The 23,235-nt window shown below is 39.9% G+C and overlaps 1 protein-coding gene across 2 annotated transcripts in view; it reads left to right on the forward strand.

Moving 5' to 3' along the window:
• The first annotated feature begins 6,807 nt into the window (after nt 1–6,807).
• The window catches only part of SLC11A2 (solute carrier family 11 member 2), a 60,251-nt gene continuing 43,823 nt past the window's right edge, over nt 6,808–23,235 (forward strand). The window contains exons 1-2 of one of the 2 annotated variants that reach the window (XM_063293783.1): nt 6,808–6,862; nt 16,148–16,231. In XM_063293783.1, the coding sequence (XP_063149853.1) occupies nt 16,198–16,231 (34 nt within the window). In that variant the 5' untranslated portion in view covers nt 6,808–6,862; nt 16,148–16,197. Of the gene's footprint in view, nt 6,863–16,147; nt 16,232–23,127; nt 23,230–23,235 lie in introns of those variants that run through there. The other variant, XM_063293784.1, reaches the window with a different exon arrangement.

The raw sequence follows: 23,235 nt of genomic DNA on the forward strand, positions 1-23,235 counted from the left end.
CCATCTAGCATAAGCTCAGAATCTGTCATGCTCATGTAAGGGTATATCTTTTTTCCACTTTACAAAAAAGCAAAACGATTCTGGCCATAAGAAAAAAAAATCCAAAATTAAAATTAGGGGAATATGTTTATCAAGCCAATTTAAAGGTCATTCAAGTGTGTAAGATCTCTTCATCAAATAAGATGTTACAAAAGGAAGATGTGGTAATGGTGGGAAGCCTCAATAATACATTCCAGTTTCAAGTCTCTCCTCTGCTGAAATTGCAAGAATTGCTGAGTCAAGTTCGAAATAAAGTTTTACTGCCCTATTTTGCTGTTCCCTCTTTTCTAATGGTAATTTTTCAGCTTACCTGAAAAAAAGTCACCATGTCACTAGTTTACATAATAAATGAGGCTAACATAAGCATGAAAAGGAAATATTGCAGTTTGAGGATAAAAGATACTGCTACTCCTAAGGACTTTACTTAATTATGCCTTGGGGACATCTCCACCCTAACTCAACACAGTGTAGTTAATTTATGATTCAGCTGTGCTGTGCAAATCAAGGCTGTTGCATTAATTCAATAAACAAGGATGCAGTTAACCATGGATTGTAGCATGGTGCACCAACACAGGTTTTTGTTTAGGGGTACTGTATCTGTTTTATTCTTTTACACTATAGTTTCTCTAATAATAGTTTTATAGTTTCCATACGAATATGCAACAAACTGTAATGCTTTTTAATTCAGTTGTACAAAGTTTTAAAAAATGGCTACTACACTATTAGAATCTGTCTATTTTATGAAGAACACAACCATTTTTTCCTGATCAGAAGCAATACTGCAGTTGGCCATAGCAGTGAAGAAAAGAACTGCCTTTCACTTGAAGGCTGAGTTTTCCCCATATCTCAAAATAGCTAAAAGTATCTATTAGGGCAGGGTTCCTCAACCTTGGCAACTCTAAGCTGTGCGGACTTCAACTCCCAGAATTGGAGTTGCAAAGCAAAGCTGGCTGGGGAATTCTGGGAGTTGAAGTCCGGACAGCTTAGCCCTGCCAAGGTTGAGGAACCCTGTATTAGGGTACAGTCTTGCTGAAGTTAAGGAGATCTGAGAATGATCATCAGAGGCAACTTACAGATAAATATATGTAAATTAATTCCTTGGGTGAGAAAGATGAGCATATAACAAAAGCAAAATATCAGAGAATAGCCCAAATCCGTAAGGATGGTGTTGGGAAACTAAGGCTCAGAATTAGGTGAGGATTAAAATGAATGCCAGAAATAACAAATAGGGGTTCTTTGGGTATGTGCCAAACAAGAGGAAGTTAAGGAGGTCCAGTGGTTGGAGAAGTTGGTGAGATGGTGATGGGCAACAAGGAGGAGGCTACTTAATTCCTACTTTGTCTTTGCGCAAAAGGAAAAGGTGGTCTAACCTGTCAGAAGCCGCATCATGGGGTGGTAGAAGAAAAATGCAGATCAAAACAGGTGAGGAACTTCTTGCTGCTTTATGTTTCTGGAATTGGATGGATTACATCCCAGGATGCTAAAGGAACTGGAGATGTGATCTCAGAACCTGCCTGTAATCTTTGAGAACTCCTGGAGTACAGTGGCAGTGGTGGCAATGAAGAACTTAATCAGTGACTGGGATTCTCATTTTCAGCACCCAGTACTGGCAGATTGTTTCTGTGTTTGCATCGTCCATCTATTTCTCAATTTCCTGTTCTACTTATTAGAGTGAATATGCTTCTATGAGGATTCCGAAGAAACTTTATCAACCTCACTACTCTGTTCTTCATTAAAGGAGTTTGATCTGTTGAGACCTGGAAAAAAAAGATTGTTTTTAAGGATTTCACTCATTACAGTTAAAATTATTCTTAAAGGTGCAGTGACTTTTTTAGACTTGCACAGAAGTTTGAGAAAGTTCAGGCTATTGACTCAGCAAAGAAATCAAAGTGCAAAACATGGAGACTGTTATAGGGATGACAACATGCTAACAGTGGTGGAGGATCCCTCTGGCCAGGGATCCTGTATTCCAAGGGGAATACAATGTATTTCAGTATCCTGTTATGTATGTTTGCAAATATAGGTCCTCTCCTGCATGTACACATGCACACTGTGTGATAAGGATATGCATAACCCACGATTGTGTATAAAATAGGTGTGACTTGCAATTAGGGTAGATGTGCTGCGGGTTAAACTGCTGAGCTGCTGAGTTTGCCGATCAGAAGGTCGGCGGATCGAATCTGTGTGACAGGGTGAGCTCCCGTTGCTAGTCCCAGCTCCTGCCAACCTAGCAGTTCGAAAACATGTGAGTAAATTAATAGGTACCGCTTCGGCGGGCAGGTAACGGTGTTCCGTGTAGTCATGCCGGCCACATGACCACAGAAGTGTCTACGGACAAACGCCGGCTCTTCGGCTTTGAAACGGGGATGAGCACCGCCCCCTAGAGTCGGACACGACTGGACCTTTACCTTTACCTATACCTAGGCTACCATATCTGGGCTGAAAATAGCTGGAGGCCACAGGACAACAGCAAAGAGTGAGAGTTTTATATCTCTGCTGCCATCCACTGGATGTCCAGATTTCTGCAGTCCTGAGGGACCATTTGTCTCCCATCCTTTCTGCAGCTGCCCATCCTATACAATCTGGCAGGGCCATAGGCTCCTGGTCCCATCCATTAAGCAAAGGCATCTGATGGGACCTAGGAAGTGGGCCTTGTATGTTGTAGCACCCACCCTCTGGAATAATATCTCCCCAGAGATTACTGGGGTCCTGAACAAATTCAAATGAGCCATTAAAACCTGTCTCATCCCTCAGGCCTTGTGCCAATGATTGTTTTGTGAGAATTCTGGGTTGTTTTTCTGGATGTCTGCTTTTTGTATTGTTTGTATTTATACTGCTTTAAATGTAAATTTTACACTACCAGAGTCATGATGGAGTCAGGCAGCCTGTAATTTATAGTTGGGCCTGCATATATATATGACACACATACATGCACACGGGTTGCTGTTCTATGATAGGTTGCAGTAGTATTGTATATTCAGCCTTTTTTAAAATCATGAATTAAAACATTGAAGCCAGGAGAGATATTTCAAAGTCTTCAGGTCAGCTGGCTGATAAATCTAATCTTGATGGATCATTCAACTCAGTATTGATTTGTCATATATATTACATTATATCAATTGACTTAAGGTGCTTATCTGAGCTGCATATAACAAGAATGGAATGGAAAATGGGCTGACACTGTAAAATATGCCAGCCATGGAAAATATGCCATGGTACCAAGTTTTGTTACCTCACTGCAAAAAAAATCAATTCCCTCCCCAAACTTGCTTAGTTTAGAGTTCATGATATATTATACATGATCCTTTGAAAAGCTACTTTAATTTTCACAAATGACTTTTTAAACTCTCTCATATCAGTCATTTGCTCAGAATAATCCTATCATGCCCAAGGCCATGACCCTCAATTGCATCAGTGCAGAGATTTAAGATCAAAGTTGCTTGTGCCCAATTAATTCTCCATTAATTGTGAGTCAGCTGCATAATTATTTTCAGGATTACCTGTCCTTGCTAGCAGTCTTGGTACTTATATCTTTAAAAAAAAAAAAAGCAAAAGCTGAGGAATAATTGGCTCCTCTGAGATAATGCAAATGAACGTGCACATTACTAGCCTAAGAAAGCCAACCTTAAAAAGTCGTTGGCAAGCCTAGACACTTGTATACAGTGGGTTAGGTGTGGGGATCTTCCTTTCTTGTCAGAACTGTAGCACAAGACGCTAACATCCTTTTGGCATAATGACTCTAAAATGTCTCCCAGAGAACTGTGAATTGGGTATGTATGAATGATTACTTGGGTTGCAAACAAATAGAAGCTCAAAATGCTCTACTTGTATTCTGCTAGCAAGTAGACCATAGTTATTTGGCAGGCTGGCTGGCTTGATTTGCTTCTACTATAGCATTTAGCTTAGTTCAATGCTCTAATCAGCCTGTGAGTTGCTTGCATAAAAATACCTTTGGCACAGGAGTTAGGATAAGAGTTAGAGTTAGGTAAACTGTGATCTGATGGAAAACTGGGCTTAATGTGTTTTGACTTTACAAGATAACAACTGATAGAATAAGAATATTAGCAAATTATTTTTCCCTCCTGCATGCCATTCTTTTGAAATTTTCTCTTAGGCATGGTGATCCATGCTTCTTTGTATTTAACAGCTCCTGCCTCTGGGCCACCCTGACCCAGAGTTAGACATTAGGACACATCTTTTGGTGCTGTGCTTCTGGTAATGCACTGGTTGGAGGTGATGAGGTGTAGAATGTAACAGAGCAAGTTGTCTAAAGTTTAAGTATATCTGGTCAGTAATTGGGGAAACTGGGAAGCTAACCTATATGGTCCTAATTATATGGAGAAATATGAGGCACAAATAAATCCGTAAATGCAGTGTCATTAGATGAGTGACCCCCCCCCAAAACTACTACTTTGAGAAGTCCTCAGTAGATCGCAGTGCTCGATCAACTTTGTGGGGGTATGGAAAGTGAGCAAGATCAGATTAGTTGGTGTTTTGATGGGCGACTACGGAAAACATCAGAGCGGGCTGTTGAAAACATTTCAGAATAAGGCAAACTGCTCCTGTAAAACTATGGACGTGTCTGTGAAGTCACCGGGAGCTGAGCTGGATTTGGAGAGAAATGTTACTTATCTTAGAAAAAAGAACAAGAGCATAACATTACTCAATTTTAATTATTATTCTAATTTTATTAAGTTGTAATTGCTTTTTTTTAACTGCAACCCTTCCATTGGACCTTTCAGTATTTTATTTATTTATTGTCATATTTCTCCCTGCCCAACTCGTACTACATATCAATATGTACTATGTTTGTCACATGAATTATTAATAATTGAAGTTATAAATTAAATGTAACGCTATGTATTTGTGTGAGGGTAGGATAAAAGTGCCTAATAATAATCTGATCAAAATGAGCAACTGAATAGGCTGCCAGTAGAGATGAAGAGATCATTGATGTTTTCAAGGTAAGTTTTGTTTTTTTTTGTCTGGGCAATATTTATTCATTTATTTATTCCAATTTTGAGACTCTGGGTGGCTTACAAATAAAAGAAACAATATGTGTAAAAGAAAACATGGCCAACCAAAAGAACAAAACTAAGCTAAACTAAAAGGGGCACCATGCCATCCTATTCCAAGGCCGAGGAGAACCACCAGGATTTTCAGTAATTTCCAGAATTTTATAAAGTTGGGAGCACCACAAATCTTGGGGGGGGGGGGGGAGGATACCATTCCAGAGGGCAGGCACTGCAACTGAGAATGCATGCCTCCTGGGTCCCATAAGATGACCCTGTTTGCTGGATCAAATATTTTGTTTGATGGGTCATAGTTGACCTGTTCACAAGTCTGCCCTCTTACATAAAGTAGGAGTGGGTTATCTCAGAAAGGATTACTAACAGCAAATCCATTGATTTCATTCCTTATTCCATAACTGAGCCCTTCATGTATTAGACCAGGGATCCCCAAACAATTCAGCTCATTGACTCCTTTATGAAGTTTCAGATTGTTCATCAACCCCCAAATATTTGTTATATGAAAATAATTTAATAAATACTTCTTTAATACTACTACTATTAATAATGGGGACTACTCAAAGCCACTCTCGCTGGTGGCTAACCATCCAACCCTCAGTAATACTGTCTTGCTGCTAGCCACCTGAACTTCAGGACTTGCTGCTAGCCACCTGAACTTCAGGACTAAGGACTGGCATGGAGCTCTACAGAGACCCCAAAAGATTGACCCCAATCAACCTTCCATCATTTATCGACCACCTATTGATCCCTAGCCATTTACTGACCCCCTTTTGACTCCTGACCCACATTTATCAACACCTTGGATAGTCCCATCGACTTTTGGGGGTTGATATTGACCACTTTGGGCAATCCTGTATTATAGTATCAGCAAAGCTGGGGGGACTGTAGGATCTGCAACTACAGTATACAAAAAGAAACTAAGTCATTAAATGGGGTTTCAGAAAAACTTAACATGTTCAGTGGCATGAAGAGCTGAGTGATTTGGAAGAGCATGAAAAATTGAGGGTGGATGGAGTATCTTGAAGAGGTTAAAGTTAACTTTAGTACCAAGACATAGTGCAGATTTTATCTGTTAACTCCCATTTAAGTGAATGCTGGTTTTCTTTCAGATGGGAGCAATGGAAATGCTCCCTTTAGAATCCAAACCTATCCATGTCCATTCTCATAGGGTATCCCTTACCTATCCATCTTGGTTACTTCAGGGTTGTAAGGAAGCCTACTTTAGATATGCTATGTAACAGTACCCCACCTTGTCCCAACTTGCGCCTTCCCGATGTGTCAGCCATACTAACTCAATAGCATGTTTTTTGTTTGTGCCTTCCAATCAGTGTTGACTCCTGGCAACTGCCTGGACTAGTCCCTGCAGTTTCCTTGGCAAGGTTTTCAGAAGTGGTTTGCCATTGCCTCCTTCCTGGGGCTGAAAGAGAGGGACTGGCCCAAGGTCACCCAACTGGCTTTTTGGCAAAGGCAGGAGTAAAACTCACAGTCTCCCGGTTTCCAGCCTGGTGCCTTAACCACCGCACCAAACTGGCTGTCCAACAGCATATACAAGAACTGAAATCTAAAACATCGGGAGGGCGCCCAGTTGCAGAACGCTCCCCTACCCCTACCCCTTGAGCGCCGTGGCAGTGCCGTGTCTCTGTGGAGGAGCTGCACCAGGAGGCGCTGTGTCGCCGTCGCGGAGCCCCTCTGTCTCCTCCTCCGTCGCATAGAGCACCCAGAGGGAGAGGCCGATCGATCTCCCGAATTCAGGAATGGAGCGCGTGGCTGCTGGCGGGGCGTCTCTGATCGAGGTGAGGTGGCGGCAGAGGGTGGCCGCATTTCCCTGAATGAATGAATGAAGCAAGCAAGCAAGCAGTGGCTGTTTTGCAAAAGAGGGGGGTGGGTGGTTGGGTCGGTCGGTATTTCCAGCATGATGGGAAGGACAGGGCTGTCTTTTAGGAGGACGCAACTTGCATGGATACTTGAAATGTCACGCTGACAAAGAGTCAGGAGAGGCTTGATGCAAGAGCTGGGCAAGACCGCAAAAGGATGTCGGTTGTTAACATCGTAAACATCCCGGTATTCACCGAGTATAAGCGGGAAGATTTCTTTCAAAACGCAACAACCCTGGTGTGCGGGACTGGTTTACCCTCTGGTTTTGTAATACCTAGTTGGCACAACTGCATCATTGTCTGTGACTCCATGTCTCATTGCAAAGGTGACTTGAAACTCTTTAAAGGAAGAGGGCTTACTTTCGGGTGGGGGAGAAGCTCTAGGCTGCATGTCATCCTTCCAACTTAACCAATGGCTTTTGGAGTTCCCTTTGGGCCTAATAATCCGTTCTTTGTGGGGATTATTGGGGTCACCTTTCGGCGCAAGATGCACGTGTTTACGTAGTTTGTTTTAGAAAGTAACTTGGGAGAGTTACTCCTCCCCTGGCTATGTAATATCTCCAAAAGGGTGCACGAAAGCGGGGCGGTGTAGATACTTTGCCTGGAACTGCTCTGTTTGAAGAGAAGCCTCTTTGTCTGACTGTCTTCAAGCAACCCAGCTGGAAAGGGAAGATTCGCCTGAGGCAGGAAAGCCGGCTGGGTGGCTGTTGTTGTGGGTAAAATAGGAGGAGGAAGGAGTATCAGGTATGTTCCCCACCTCTTGAGTTATTTATAAAAACAATAACGGTGGGATAAAAGTCTGATGGGAGTGGAGTTTGCTAGGCAGAACCTGTGTAAGCCTGGGTTTATCTGTGGAGGAGGGGATGGAAGAAGGTTTTCCCAAATCAAACAAAACTGCAGGTCACTATGACTGGAGGGAATGTGCCTTCTCTGTTGAAAATGGTGTGGAAATTAACTCCTTATGCTCCAATGGTTCCATTCTGTGCTCTTAGCTGGTATTCGTAGGCATCAAGCATTTGTGAGGGAGTCTCTCCCAGGTTTTGTAGTCAGCTAGAAAGACAGGGAGCACTCTGGGAAAGGCCAGCTAGGATGTTTGCGGGTGACGATTTGCAACCCACTCCAAAGCATATACACCTGGATACAAGGCAGTATTGGGATGGAATTTATTTCAGGGTAAAGCTGGTTAGGATTGGACCCTGAATCTGCCTATCTCTTAAGCATGAAATTTACAGTCTTATTAAGGCTCCAGTACATAGGGAGCTGCTTTCTCACCCAATGACTAAGTCCTGAAGTACTGTAAGGAGGCAATTCCCTTTGAATATCAAGTGCTGGGACAAGCAGACAATGATCATAACTTTTGGGCCCTGCTTGTAAGCTTCCTAGAGGTATTTGACAACAGTCCCTGTTGGATACAGAATGCAAGGGTAGATTTAAAAAAAAAATTGGTTTAGCTGTGATCCAGTGCATTCTTACAGTTTTTAACTCTTTAAGATACATTTTTCCTGCAAAAGTAGACTTTCTGTAGGGCTGCAAGACTGAGAGGGAGACGTAATCTGTACGAGAATGTTTGTGTGTGTTAAATTTTCACTTTGCAAAGTGGTTTTGCGACCAGTATATGTTTGTGGAGTTCTGCTAGCCAGGTACTCTGATGGAGTTATTGTTTGGGGCAGTTCTAACAGGCAGAATTAAAACATAATTAGTTGGTCTACACCTTACTCATGTCACTGAGTAATAATTTTATGGGGCAAGATGAAATAAAGGGACCCAGGGAGAAAAACCTCTGATCATTGGACTATAAAAACATGTCCCCTCCCCCTTCATAAGGACTATTTCTCAAGTGAACCTTTGAATTCTGGGACAGTATAGTAACTGAACCCTTTTGTGGCACTGTTTGAGCCGCAAGCAGAGGCTAGACAGCTGTCAGTCTGGGATGTTTTGCGCTGAGTAGAAGGTGGAACTCAATGGCCTCTGGCCCCTTCCAGCTCTTTAATTCCGTGAGCATACTAAGCCAAAATCAAACAAACCATTTGCGCAATATACGAACCCAGCCAATATCTTTGTTACCAGGTAATTTCATAAGGGAGCAGGCAGTTTTAAATCCAGCAATCCCAGACTATTTAGTGTTTGATAGATGAAACTTAATGTTTTATATTTATTTATTTATTTAATCAAATTGATCACTGCCCATCTCCCCCACAAGGAGAGACTCTGGGCGGTTCACAATAAAAACGCTTAATCATATGTTACAAGCACACCAGCAATCAGTGGTGCTGTATTCCAGCACCTCCCATGGAAGGGCCCTTGACATGTTTTGCTCAGACCTTTACTTTTCTCTTAAGAATTCAGCTAAATGAGCTTTTCCCAGTCTGGTGCCCTCTAGGTATATTGGGCCTGTAATACTCTGAATAACTAGCTGGTATAAACATTGGCCCTCTTCAGAGATGCAACCCAAGATGTTTGAACAGCACCAGGAGTGTCTCATCCCCTTCCTATAGAAGTCCAAGCCTACTCGATGTAAATGATTGGCTGGCTACCTGTGGCATCATAGAGACATCTTGTCCTTTTAAATTATCAGTAAGGCAAGGGTTGAGTAATTCAGTTGAATAAATGTATATTCTACCCTTGCATTTTTCTTCCAAAGATGAGTCTGAACCTTATATAATATGGAAAAACTAGCAAAATCACTGTTCAGTATGTTGAATTACTACAGCGGGATTCTAAATGTGGGAGGAAGCGATATCATTTCTACTGCAGAAAGATGACACTTGTCCTGATACTCTTGGCACTAGGAAGCACTGATTACAAAACACATAACTGGTTCCAGGTGGATTCTGTTTTTTTACCATAATGTTTGTTTTAAGCCTTATAAACCACCTAGAGTTATAACTACCTATCCATTTGGAAAAATAAATTGTAAATGTTACAGTTTCCACTTCCAATGTCTTTTCAGTCAAGAAGCACCAGAAATGATCTTTCAATATTAGCTATATCACCTCCCACCATGGCGTATCATTGACCATGTAGGCACAGGCTTCTGGGAATATCTGCAATTCAGCAGCATTGGGAGGATCGGAGTCCCCCCACCCATTTACACAAACCCCAAATTGATACCCCCAGATCTCTTAGACTATAGTTGTTTGTCTTCCCCTACAGAATCAGGAAAGCTGTCTTGTTGAGTAATTTGAGCTTAAAAGGTTTGTATAGAGACCTCAGCTGCTTTTACATAAGTTAAGGACAGTTTGTATGTCATGGTATGCCATGAGGGTGGCTTAGCTGAGGAGTGAATAATACCAAATCAGTGTTTGCTGGCCCAGTGTACAAGTGGATTTGGCTATTTACCTTTTTAGTAAGTTTTCCAAACTTACTATGGTATATAAATGTGAAATCTGGCTTTCTTTCCCCAGAAGAAATCACAAACTTTAACACGTGAGTAGGTTTGGCTAACAGCAAAACTTTATTTCTGGCTAGCCAAGGAAGCAATTTGAACCAGTTCTGCTCAAGTAGCATCTTCTAGGAAATTACAAGCTGTTCAGCAAAGGTTGTGTTTTAATTTTAAAGGATTTTCCCCCATCTTCTTTCCATAGTTAGGAAGTAATTGTGTTTCTTTATAGGTGCTACTGACAATATTGGTCTCTATAAACTAGAGGTATAAAGTTCCTCCTGTTGCATGTGTGTGTATAGGTTAGGGAATGGAAAATGTGACTCTTTTAATCTGTCCTGTGTAAGCAACCCATTTAGGTAAACTTCTAAATTGTTTTCAGTTTATCCTACATGCTTCAGAGTAGGATGAGTATGGGTAGTCCTTGTTTAGCGACCACAATTGGGACTGGCAACTTGGTTGTTAAACGAAGTGGTTGCTAAGTAAAACCACAACTGTGCTTATGATCTCACTTCAGCTTTCCTGGGAAGGTCATAAATGCGAGGATTAGTTATAAAGTTACTTTTTCAACACTGTCGTAACTGCAAACAGTTGCTAAGCAAGGCAGTTGCTAAATGAGAACTATTTTTATTTATTTATTTGGTACAGAATTAGAACAGAAGAGAATGTATATGGTGATAAAGAACATACCTCAGCTGATCATACTTTCAGGATTAACTTCTCTCTCAGCAATAGATTTGATCTTGAACATAATGTTGCATGTTCAGAAGATTCAAAGGATATTGAGAGTTGTTACTTGGTGGTGGTAATTTGTTTCTGTTTGCAAAAGTTGACAGTGATGTGTTTACATTTTACTGCTAGAAAGAACATTTTTGCCTTGAGTTGACTGTACAGAGTTTATGTTTTCAATGCTCTACAGATGTGTGTTTCATATTATGACTTTTTCTAGTAGATGTATGACATTAATCCTTTTGAATGGTTTGTGTGTAAAATTTTGACCTATATTTTTTTTAAAAAGTCACTTCTACTGAGTTCAGTGACAAGTTCCATTATAAGTGTTCTAGTGACTGCAGCCTAAAGTTTCAGGCAGCAGTCTCAGCCACTTACTTGAAAATAAGTTAAATAAGCCCTATTGAATTCAGTAGGACTTACTTTTGAATAGATACGCATAGACCACACTGATAGATTATAGCTGTTACCCTTCTATGTAGCTCAGCAGTGGAGGTGAGAAGTTGAGCTGAGAATTGCTGACTTGGGAGAGTCAGAAGTCAGAGCCAAAGTTGACTTACCCTTATTCAGTCTCTGATCACCTCTAACCTTGCGTGCTAGATTGGTGTGAATGGTTAAATAAAAACATCTATAAAGAACTGTGGTGCCGTGTCAGCCCATTCATGATTCTGAGCTCTTTTTGAGAAGACAATTCAGATAAAATGTAATTGTCTTTGTTCCCATTAAAAAAACAAAAAACGAAGTTCAAGGCCAGTGAGACATTTTGTCTGATTTCCTGCTTGTCTTTGCTTTCTCTTCGGTAAGCAGGCCCTGTTCCTTTCTTTTCAATGGTAGTGAGTATGGAAAATTGATTTTTGGGAAGGAACTACAGTTCTGTGATGGCACACATGCTTTCCATGCAGATTGCTGAATCTGTGCCCAAGCATGTTCAATTGATTTTGAGTAACAGGAATGCAGATCACTTCCATGGACAATTACTGTGAATCGGTCAACTAGGGTAGATAGATAATCAGTTGAAATAGCTAAAGACCCTTTGGGGTACCATTATAATTTGCAAGCTTGTGCTTCTTGTGCAGGTATAATACTGGTACATGTGCAAGAACAATCTTGGGCATGCCACTTCACACACTTTGCTGCCAGAACCAGGACAGAGCGGTAGCAAATTTAAAGAACAGTAATCTTTAGACAGCTTTACAGCCCATAATTTTCCACTCCTTTAATTGTGCTCAACTTTATAGAGTTTTTAAGGGCAGATTAACATTTGTGCCAGCAAGAGGTGTAAAGTGACACGTCTAACAGAGTGCCATTTGCTTATATGATGCTAGGCAAGAATCACTTTCTAGGATCTTGTTTGTACAGGTAGTCCTTGCTTAATGACCATTCATTTAGTGATGGTTTGGACTTAATGACAGTGCTGAAAAAACTGACTTGTGATTGGTCCTCACACTTAAAACCGTCACAGCGTCCCCACAGTCACGTGATCACGATTTGGGCACCTGTAACTAGTTCATATTTATGACTGTCAGTGTTCTGTGGTCATGTGATCGCCATTATTGACCTTCCCAGCCGGCTTCTGGGAAGCAAAATCAGTGGGGAACTGCATGATTTGCTTAACAACCACGTGGTCCACTTAACACCTGCAGTGATTCACTTAATGACTGCTGCAAAAGTAGAATTGGGTAGGATTCACTTGTCATTAAGTGAATCCAACTGATTTTACAATTTGCTTAGCAACTGAAATGCTGGTCTCAATTGTGGTCGTTATGCGAGGACTACCTCTATTTCATTGGCAATGGCAGTTCAGGAAAGTGATGTTGGAATTGTGGATTCAGTAAAATTGTCAGCTTCAGGGGGAAATAAAAAGACAGACAGTGTAGTAGGATTCTCAGGAAAGGAGTTGAAAATAAAACTGCCAGTTTTTATAAAAATCTATGTATTATCTTTATACAATTCTATGCTGTCATTACTTCTTGAGTCTTGGGTACCTTTCTGGTTGGCCTAACTTATAAAAGTTGGAAGGAGATGCAGAAAAGGCACCTGAATGGTCAGAGATGTAGAAATTCTCTGTGAGGAAAGGTTTCAAAATTTATACTTATTAGTTTAGTTTAATGAGACTAAATGTATTTATTTATTGAATTTCTAGGCTGAACCAATCTATCACATCTCTGGGCAGCTTCCATGGTACAACATGAACATTTTTATACTATTATGCTGGTTTTGCCCCTCCAATAAAGTCAAGAACTTTGTATTTACATCCTTTCTCTCATCCCCCACCCCAAAATCCTTTTATAAAAAACTGCATCCTGAAAACAACATGACATATTTTAAAACATTCTCTGCATTTAATTCGATTCCTAGAACCAGCCAAAAAGGGAACTGGAAATAGTGACCTGGGTCTCCTGAAGTCAAATGGTGTGTTACCGTGACAATTATCTTTCCATATGTTGACAATAAAAATACAACAATAACAATATGTTAAATAATGACTGCATTGCTCCTCAAGTCAAATTAATAATTTGCTAGTATTTTAAACCTGCTTCCTGAAGCAGTTACTTGACTCTGCCCCATAATAGCTCAGTTTTGCTAACCTCTGAGTCTGGACTGGCCTTGAACAAAAGTTGAAGACTATCAGAAGTGGTGCAGATCATGGGCATTAGTCCACTTTCCACTCTACAAAGGAATACTGCAAACAGAGTTAAAGTTTTTTGACCATGGTAATAAAATCAAGAAATGCTATCTGAAAGTCACGTGCTGCCTCTACAAGGTTAATCTGAGCTCCCCATTAACCCTAAACCATAAAATTAAAGCACCTCTGCTTGTTAGTCTCCTCTCCTCTCAAAGAAATCACCCAAACTACATCCATCAGGGTTGTGACAGGCCTGAGGTATGCAGAGTTATTAGGAAGTTTGTTCTGGGGAAAGATTAGTGAAGAACAAACAGATCATCTGAAAAGAGCTTAAAGTTCATTTTGTCAAGGTAGAGATTTTTTTTCCAAATAACTTTTTCAAAGGGTTAAGAAAAAATTGGTCTGAGAATCATCTTCCCTAAGGGATCCAGTGAAAAAAATTTATGTTTTAAAAAACAATTATATTACGTAGTACAAGTATGAAGATCTTTATTATCTAAGTTGATTGCATTAAAGAATAATCATTCCTATATACCAGGATAGGCAAATCTCATGGCTGGGCCCATCCTTTTTTTTTTTCGAATTATCTTTTGGCATTTGATAGCAGCAGTTGGTGGACTGTGATGTGAGTAGATCTCAGTAATTTGATTGGATTTCTGAACAAGTTTTGGAATTTTGGAATTTTTTTTTCAGTGTTAAATCTGTCGAGAGGCTTACAGCCTTTTTTCTGGAGGAAATCTGTCTCTGCTTTGTGTACTATACACAGAATTATTTTAGCACTGTAACTTAACTTCATGTGGCATCATGGCATTGTTTATGTTCTAATAATACTTTGATTTGTGGAATCCTTGGTGCTCTCTGAGCCTTGTTGTTTACCTTGATAGAGGTAAACAACGTTTACATACCATTCAAAAGCCAAAAGACCAGAACACCCCCTTGCCAGCAATCAACACCCAGATATGCAAAAATCAACACTAGGATTATCACCAGATGAACCATCCAACAGCACAATACACCCTAATCAAGGAACTATCAACTCAATCAATCAACCAAGCAGCAAACAACAGCCCAGTCAAGGAACTCCCAAGGAGAGAACAACACCTCCACCGACACAAGCTGGACAAACCACGGTATATAAACAGAGAGCAAGGCCCACTCCCTCTTTGCACTGAAGATGTTGCCTAGTCTGGCAATGAAACGTCTGCAAGAAAACAACAAGGCTCAGAGAGTACCTTTGGTTCCACAGTTCAACCCTGAGCTACAAATATTTGCTTCAATTAATACTTCGATTTATTATAATAAAATATGTTATAAAATATGTATGATTTTCATTCTCAACTTTATTTCTCCTTTTCAGATGGCAAAAACGGAGAAATATGTACTTGAGTAGTGGAGGATTTAAAAAAAAATTTTAAACAATATATATGACCACCTCTCTGACTACTGAGGCTGGGCAGCAAAATAAAACCAGAAAGCAACAGAAAAGCAGAAGGCTGTAGCTCTTTGTGTGTCCTTGGAGATCCTGTAGTCAGAATGGTACAGCTCCAGACTGACTAAAGGAGTTATATCTTTGCTGGGTGGGGGGGCATAATCTCAGATTTGTTTATCCCCAAACAGACTGAATCTTCTGAGAAATCATGCATAGTATTGCTTTGTAATATGCCAACTAACTTAGTTGTAATAAACTGTAATAAATCTAACTCTAACAAATGATGGCTTTTGTGTCATTAAAGCATTAAAAGTAATTAAAAGAAAGTCCATGTTTTTCAGTTCCACCCTCCTGTTTTTTCCCCCCGTAAAGAAATAGTCGTTTCAACATTTCTTGAACTGTTGCATTTCCATACAACAGAGGCAGCGGCCAGAAGTTATGGTCATATTTTACATTACGGAAGCATTTAACTGCATTCTGTCTTCCTCTAGAATGGAAACATAAAATGTAGATAAAGCTGTTAGGAATTATCCATTAACTGTGAAAACCTGTTATACATTTGCCTGTGTGTGTGTGTGTTTTCCCCCTTTCCCTTAGGGTGGCTCTTTTTTGTATTTGCAGAGATACACTTCTGCTAAAGAAAAAAAAAGTTTTACTTGAACCAGATTTTTCAGCTTCTAAAGAAATATTTTGATTGCAGCTAGATGCCTATTTAGCCCTTGGATTTAGATACCTGTATAATCACAGTAGGTCCTGTAAATCGCATTTCAAGAAACTGCACTTTTGTTTCTGGTGCTATTTTTGTGAAGTCCTTCTCATGTCAGGGCAAGAAATAATCCTTAATTCCACATGAATCATGCGAATGAGGCAAAGCATAAACCATAAACCATAAACATAGGGCAGAATCTCTACCTGTGTCTGCCTTTCCCTGCTGCAGCTTGAAGAGAGGAGAACAATGCTAGGCGGACCTCTCGGTCTGCACCATAGTTCCTGCAGCTTTGCCCCAAGGACGGATTTAATGTCTTTTATTCTTTCTTGCAGCTACCGTGACTGGGTCTAAAGATTCCAATTCCAGAGAGAGAGCACCAACCATGACACCTGGCAAGGAAAGGGAGGCACTATATGGTAAATCTGTAATTTAATTTGTGTGTCTTTTAGGCAACTTGGTTGCTTTTCAGAAGGAGGGGCCCAAAGACCTGATAAGCATCTCTTTTATAGCTGAATGTCTACTGTGCTTTCTGGCATTTCTAGAATAGCATGTTAACCTTGGTTTAGACCAGTCTTTCTCAAACTTGGCAACTCTAAGATGTGTGGCCTTCAACATGTCTGGCTGGGGAATCCTGTGAGTTGAAGGCCACACATCTTAAAGTTGCCAAGTTTGAGAAACACTGGTTTAGAGGGTCACATACAGCCCCCAAGCCCCTCCTTGGTGACTTCCAGAACCTCATCTGGCCATTATTGCTGAAAATTGGCAGCATAATTTCTTACCATTTTGAGGCAGAAAGCGCATGAAAAGCTCTACTGCAAGCTCTACAATGGGCTTAACGTCATTTTAAAAATAAACCCAATCTCCACAACCTCCCCCAGAACCCTTCCTGAAAACAAAAGTCCTCAGTCAGTTTGCATCATTGCACCATCCATTGTGGCCCCTGGATTCCAACAAATGTTAAGTATGGCACCTAGGACTATATAAAACACCCTTCGTTTTGCTTTCCACCCATTTTGTGTTGCTTTCTGGCTCATGGGAGTTCCCAAAGAGGCTTACGTTATAATAAAAATCAGCTAAGGACAGCTCAGTTTACCATGCCTTTGTCATGTCCATGCTGAACCATGAATGTCTGGTTACATCTGCAACATTTATGAGAGATTGGTGCTTACTTTCTTGTTTATCTTTGTGGTGGAAGAATCTGGAAATACTCTTCCTCCAGTATCTTCCTTAGCTGTGGGTTCTTTGAATGAAACTGGGAGAGAAATTCTTTATCTGCCAAGTAGTTAAACCACCCAGCAATACTCTGCAAGATAGTTGGTATGGCAAGTTATCAGCAGCTCCCAATCCTTTGTAGTGAATATTTTTTAAACTTTATCTTGAAGTAACATTATGGCTAGAAACACTGTCATTCAGACTATAAACTCCTTTACATTCTTAAGACATTTCTCAGAGGTGGGGTTTGACTGTGACATTCAGATGTGTAAGAGAAAGTTAAATAAGGTGGATGTCTGAGATTATTTTTTTTTACAAGTGTTTGGATTTAAAGGGCCCAAGTGATGACATCATTGTCCCAATTTACTAAGAAAATAAAACACTGAAAAAAGGAACATTTTATTGAACTACTTTTGTACACTGAGTATGGACACTTAGTATTTTTTGGTTCTTCCTTAGCACCTTTTGATCTGAGATACTAAGGACAAATCTAAACAGACCACCTTCATAACAACATAGGAAACTATTTTCTCTGCACCTATTGGTAACTCTAATTTAGTATTATCTACTCAGCTGAAAGCTGCTCTCTAGCATTTCAAATGGAATTTTTTTTCAGCCTACTGGAAATGTCTAGCATTGAATTGGGCAACATATACACGCAAAACAAATGCTCTGCCACTTGGCTGTGGGCTTTCTAACCGATTCTGTAACAAAGAATAAAATAAGTGCATTTTAAAATTACCTGTTTACTAGATTGAAAAATATCTGTATCTGCTGTTATATCTACCTACTCTTAGTATGTAGTGTAATGTTTACTGGATGCTCCTCCAGAAGCCATTGTTTCATGAGTGGGCATATCACATCTGAAAGGCAATGAGCAAATGATAAAAAAGAGAATTGTACTATAATGATTATGGTCTGCTGTCCCACCTTTATTTTAAAGTTAGTTTTTCTAACAGAGCCAACTTGCATACCACATTTATCCCTTTTTTGAGATTCCTAAGCAGTTCTTCATTTTTTTTGCAACTTCAATCCCTATTGTACTTTATTAAGTGTATTAAAAGAGTCTGAAGATAACACTGAAGTTCGTTCTGTTAAATATACATGAGCAAGTTAAACTATATATCTATCTAATGACATGTTATTTTGTAGCCCCTCTGACAATAATGGGGAAGTCTTCTAATTTTAAGTCTATAGAATATGTGCCCATCTAGATGGGAACTCCTACTCAATCTCGATAATACTTTGATGAGAGGCTATCAGGAAATAGCAAGGGTATAGAGTATACTGTTGAAGAAAAATCCTGAGAGAAGGCAGTGGCAAAACACTTCCAAACTGTGATCAAGAAAATCACATGGATGTGTGTCATGAGTGAGGATGGCGAGCAGGGGGCTCCCATCCAGGCTGTAAAGCGCATGCGTAGTACTGAGGAATTAGGTGGCCATTCAAAGAGACACAGATCGGGCCCGCCTTAGTCTTTGGGGTTTATATGTCTGGGTTTTCCCACGCTTCTTCAGTTTCTTAGGATTCTCTGTTATGTAGCAGTAATAAAACACTAGAGACCTACTCCTTGTCTCAGCGTGGTTCCTGGCTGTTAGGACAGATGTGTCCATGAAGTCACCAGAAGCTCAGCTCAGCTCAAGTCATTAAGAGGTATAAAGTGCTACCTGTGTACTACTATCTGGGCAACTTTCTCAGTTGCTGAGGATAATTATTTTCATAGAAAGTGCCCAGAGCGTGTTCCAGGGAAAAATCAAATTGTCCTCTTCAAGCTGGTTTCTGATAATGATTTTAAATAAAGAATTGTCCATGTACGTATTGTAGATTTTTTTTTTTACTTTGAGCCTGATTGATTTATTGCTGAAAGGTCATCAGGATCATGGTACTTCATTGATACAGGATGCATTAACTTAATCAGGAATATGTTAACTTTAATTTTTTGTGGAATGTAGTATTATATTTTTCCTCTGTTGATTGTTCAGGGGACTTCATTTAACAAGAAGGTTTTGGATTTGTAGAACTCCAGGCTGTATCAAGATGATACTCAGCCTTCATCTGGTTGTCTTAATGTGAACGGGGCTGTGTGAATTTCCCTTTTACATAGATTATTTCTAGATAAAGAGTATTTGGAGTCAGTCTTCTGTGACATGTTTTTAACACTGTCTGAAGGAACAGATCCCTCTAGTGTACTTCCTGCACGATCCTGATCTCTTGGCTTGGTGTGCAGCTGCGGAGGGAGATGACTCTTTTGCTGTTTAATATGGATTAGAATCCTTTGATTCTTTCCTTGATTGAAAAATTCATAATATCTTCTTTCCTAGTCTCATTTATCTGTAATTGGCCAAAGTCCTGAAAGGAGGCCTATATTTGGTAAAATAATAAGGACCTTTCATAAGTTCTCCTTGTTTCCAGTGAGAAATCCAAATGCAGTAAAGTAAAACCATTTGAATGAAACACAGCATCACTAATGGTTCTCTAGGTTCAAATAACTAGAGAGACAATATTGTAAAATTCCAAAAAAGAAAAATCTGTACCGCTAGAATTGTTGAAATATATTTGCCATTTGTCAGCCTTCCCAGGTAGACCAGACAGGAAACACACCAGATGAGCTACTTCTACTTTATTGTTAGGCTACATTAACAGAATCTTGCATGTCAGAAAGTACAAATCTCCCACCCTCTCTTTAGGTAAAGGTAAAGGTAAAGGTTTCCCTTGACATTAAGTCCAGTCGTGTCCGACTCTAGGGGGCGGTGCTCATCTCCGTTTCAAAGCTGAAGACCCTCTCTTTACAGCCTGAGAAATTAGGGAGGCTCCTTTCTGAGTTTTTTTCCCTTTCTACTATGCAGCTGCAGGCTACACCCTCTCTTATCTGATTGTTCCCTAGGCAGCAACTCTTCCCCCCTACCTCCCAAGGTCATTCCCACATACCATTGCACCATTTGAACCTGTTGATTATTTCCATTAATAAACGTGATACGTATAAAGCAGAGCATTAATTGGCTTTGCAAGCAAAATATAATGGTGTTTTGCCAGATAGGTGGCTAATGTAGTAAGTTATAAAGTTTTACTCTTTCTTTTCAAGGTGACCCAATGATAAAACTGGCATAGTACTTTTTAAATTAATTTTGTTGAAATAGTTTTTAAATGTGTGTTTTGGATTTTGACATGAAGATGTTTTCTAGATGTTTTTGTATGTGCATGTGTGATTAGCATATACTTGATTAATCACTTCTAGAGATTATCATAAAGTAACACACACATTATTAAATATAAATATTTACATAATTTACATATAAATTATATATCTGTCTATGTGTATGTGTTTATATAATTCCAGTCTTGCCTATTAACTTGGCCATGTCATTCTTTCAATCATTCTTTTTGTCTTTTGTTATTCAAAATGTTTTATAGCCTAAACTCATTCATTTGTACTCACATGCACCAAGTCTTTGTGAGATAAACATAAGATGGCTTGATGATTGGCCGTTCTTGTACACCAGAGCTTTAGTTATTCTGCTTTTTATTTTCGTGTTACAAGAGGTTTGTGAATTATGAAATAATGATTGAAAATATATTTGCCTGAATCCCAGAATAATTTTAAATGTATCTCCTCTTACTTATCAGATTTTCAAGTTTCTAGTTGCAGATAAAAATAGAGATACTTCTAAAGTCTTAGTCAAATTAGTTGAAACCCCAGATGGCCAGAGCAGGGATAATTGCTTGCTTTTAATTCCCCTTGGTTCCTTTGCTTCCCCTCTAAGCTGATAGAATCCAAGTTCTGTGAAAATTCTGATTGTGCAGTCACAACTTTCATGATGGAAGAGAAAAAAAAAGCGAAGGGGGAAAGTGCTGTGATCAAACAATAGATTACTGCTTTGATAGAATGCATATAAAGAGTTAAACTGGAGACTTCCCTGTAAGGAAATTGGGGCAGAAAATTAGAAGGGGATAGAAATATGTGAGGAAAGAGGCAGCTGATAGTTAGTCATAGAAGCAAAGGAATGGAGTGGAAAAGGAGACAATAAGTAAATAAGCATTGAGTTTTGTTGATATATGTCTAAATAAAAACAACTTCTATACTATTTGTTCACACAGTGTTATTGTAAAATAGAGTTCATAATCAATGGAATACACAAAATATCCCCAGTATGGCTAAGATAGTACATTAAGTTTTTTTGATTGGGCATGATGGCAGTGAGATTTTAAAATACATTTATTTATCCTCAAAATAAGAAGCAATTATATCACTTGTGACCAAATAGCCCTAGTTTTTTTCTTCAGTCATTGCACAATATTGAGTGTTTTGTTTACAATAATTCAGTAGCTGATAGCGGTTTTTGGTTTCAAGTGATGACAGTAAAATAATATTTCATGAACACCACATCTCTTGAGATGTTAGCGATCTCATCCCTGAGCAATTAAATGAGAATTTATGATTTTTTATACAAATATTTTATCATCTGTTTCTGTGAATGCCCTCTAGAGGTGTTTCACACATATTACCCATGTTTCTCCATTCACTGAGTTTCCCCATCCAAAAGAACGTTATTCTGGGAAACATTTCATTTGTTAAATATCTGCTGCTTCTCATTCAGCTATAGATGTGCAGAATGCTCCCATTAAGAAAGAGGGCAATGTCAAATGCCAAAAGAATCAAAATTATTGATAATTTTTCATTCAGAGTATCCCTACTTTTATTTTTTCTGATAAGCAAGTGTGTTTTTATCCAAAATAATTCACACAGTGCATCTTTAAAATATGGATTTTGCTCCCCTGACCTGTAATGGTGCTCTCTGTTTGGATGGCTTTAAAAAACACTGACTCATGGATGATAATGCTGTCAAGGGCTACTAGTCATGATGGCTCTATCTTATTTCTGGTAAGCCAGTGTGCCCTACTAGGAAATATTAGTACTGATGATGGTACAATTGCAGCCTAACCTGTTTGTGGGCTTCCCAAAGACACCACAGAGTTGGAGGGTGGGGGGCAAGGGGGTTAGAAGCAGCAGTGTGGAAGTGCAACACAAGGCCCTCCCCTTTTCTATGTGCATTGCAACATTTCACACCCCAAAGGGGCAGAACTTGCATCACGATACCACCACGCTGCTTTCATCATTCTGATGACAGCAGCAAGAGCCTGAGGAGGCCATAGCAAAGGCATCTGGTTGGCCGCTGTGGGATCGGAATGCTGGAGGAGGGAGGCCTTTGACGGGATCCTGTGCAGCTCTTAACTCTGTTCCTTTCTTTGATGTGAACAAGAGCTTGTACAATTTCAGGTCATCCCAGTATTTTCAAGAGGGAAATGTATGGGTGCAAAGAAGTGGCACGTTTTATAGAAGGGAGGTCCTGATGGAGTTTAGAAGTAAAGCTCGGGGTGTTTGGGGGTCATTGTTTTGGCCTCAATAGAAAAATGGAAGAGGTCCAAAAAAACTCATAGGCAGCTGCCTGAGCTATTTGAAATGCTATCTACAGCGGCAGTAGGCTAAATCTTTGGTTGAGCATTCACCTATTGCAGAGCAAAGCCTAAGGCTGGGAAATTCCCCTCATTTAAATGCCCCAGTTGAAATTTCCTGCTCCCCCACTACAGCTCTGCATAAGATTGCTAATTATCTTCCTCCCCAATAAGCTATCCTGCCAGTAGGTTATGAATAGAAACCATTCTATTACTTCCTGGTAGAACAGACTATTTTCTTTGCTGACCTGCAGTCAACATACCTACTTAAGAGAGGACATTCCATTACACTGCAGTCTGCCAAAGTCTTGCTGGCACTTCCTCTTTGGTCAGGTTGCCTATTATTTACAGTGTACCTTGAGGGAAGTTCTTGGCAACAGGTTGTTGTGTGCTCCATATTGTTCCTTAGACTTTCTCAACTTTGTTTAACTAGCTGAGCAAGGTGAGCTTGGCTCTTCTGGGAGTGGTTTTCATGGCACAGGGTGGCTGTTGCTTTAAAGCTGTCATATAAACCGAGCGGCATCTTCTGTTCTTTGGAAGGCGGAGAGAATGAAGATGTAGGAGGAGAAACCAAGTTCATTGTCTCAATAGAACACTGTCCCTGTAGCTCTCTCTTTACTGCTCCTGTTTCTAGCTATAAGTTGGTCACTTCTGCACATCCCGAGGAGGCAGGTGTCAGTCTGCTTCTCTGATCTCTGGATGCAGAGCTGAGCCATAATGCCACGTGGAGAATACAAGCTTGAATACAAGAGTGAGT

The sequence above is a fragment of the Candoia aspera genome, chromosome 2, assembly GCF_035149785.1.
Source record: "Candoia aspera isolate rCanAsp1 chromosome 2, rCanAsp1.hap2, whole genome shotgun sequence".
In the NCBI taxonomy this organism is placed as follows: domain Eukaryota; kingdom Metazoa; phylum Chordata; class Lepidosauria; order Squamata; family Boidae; genus Candoia; species Candoia aspera.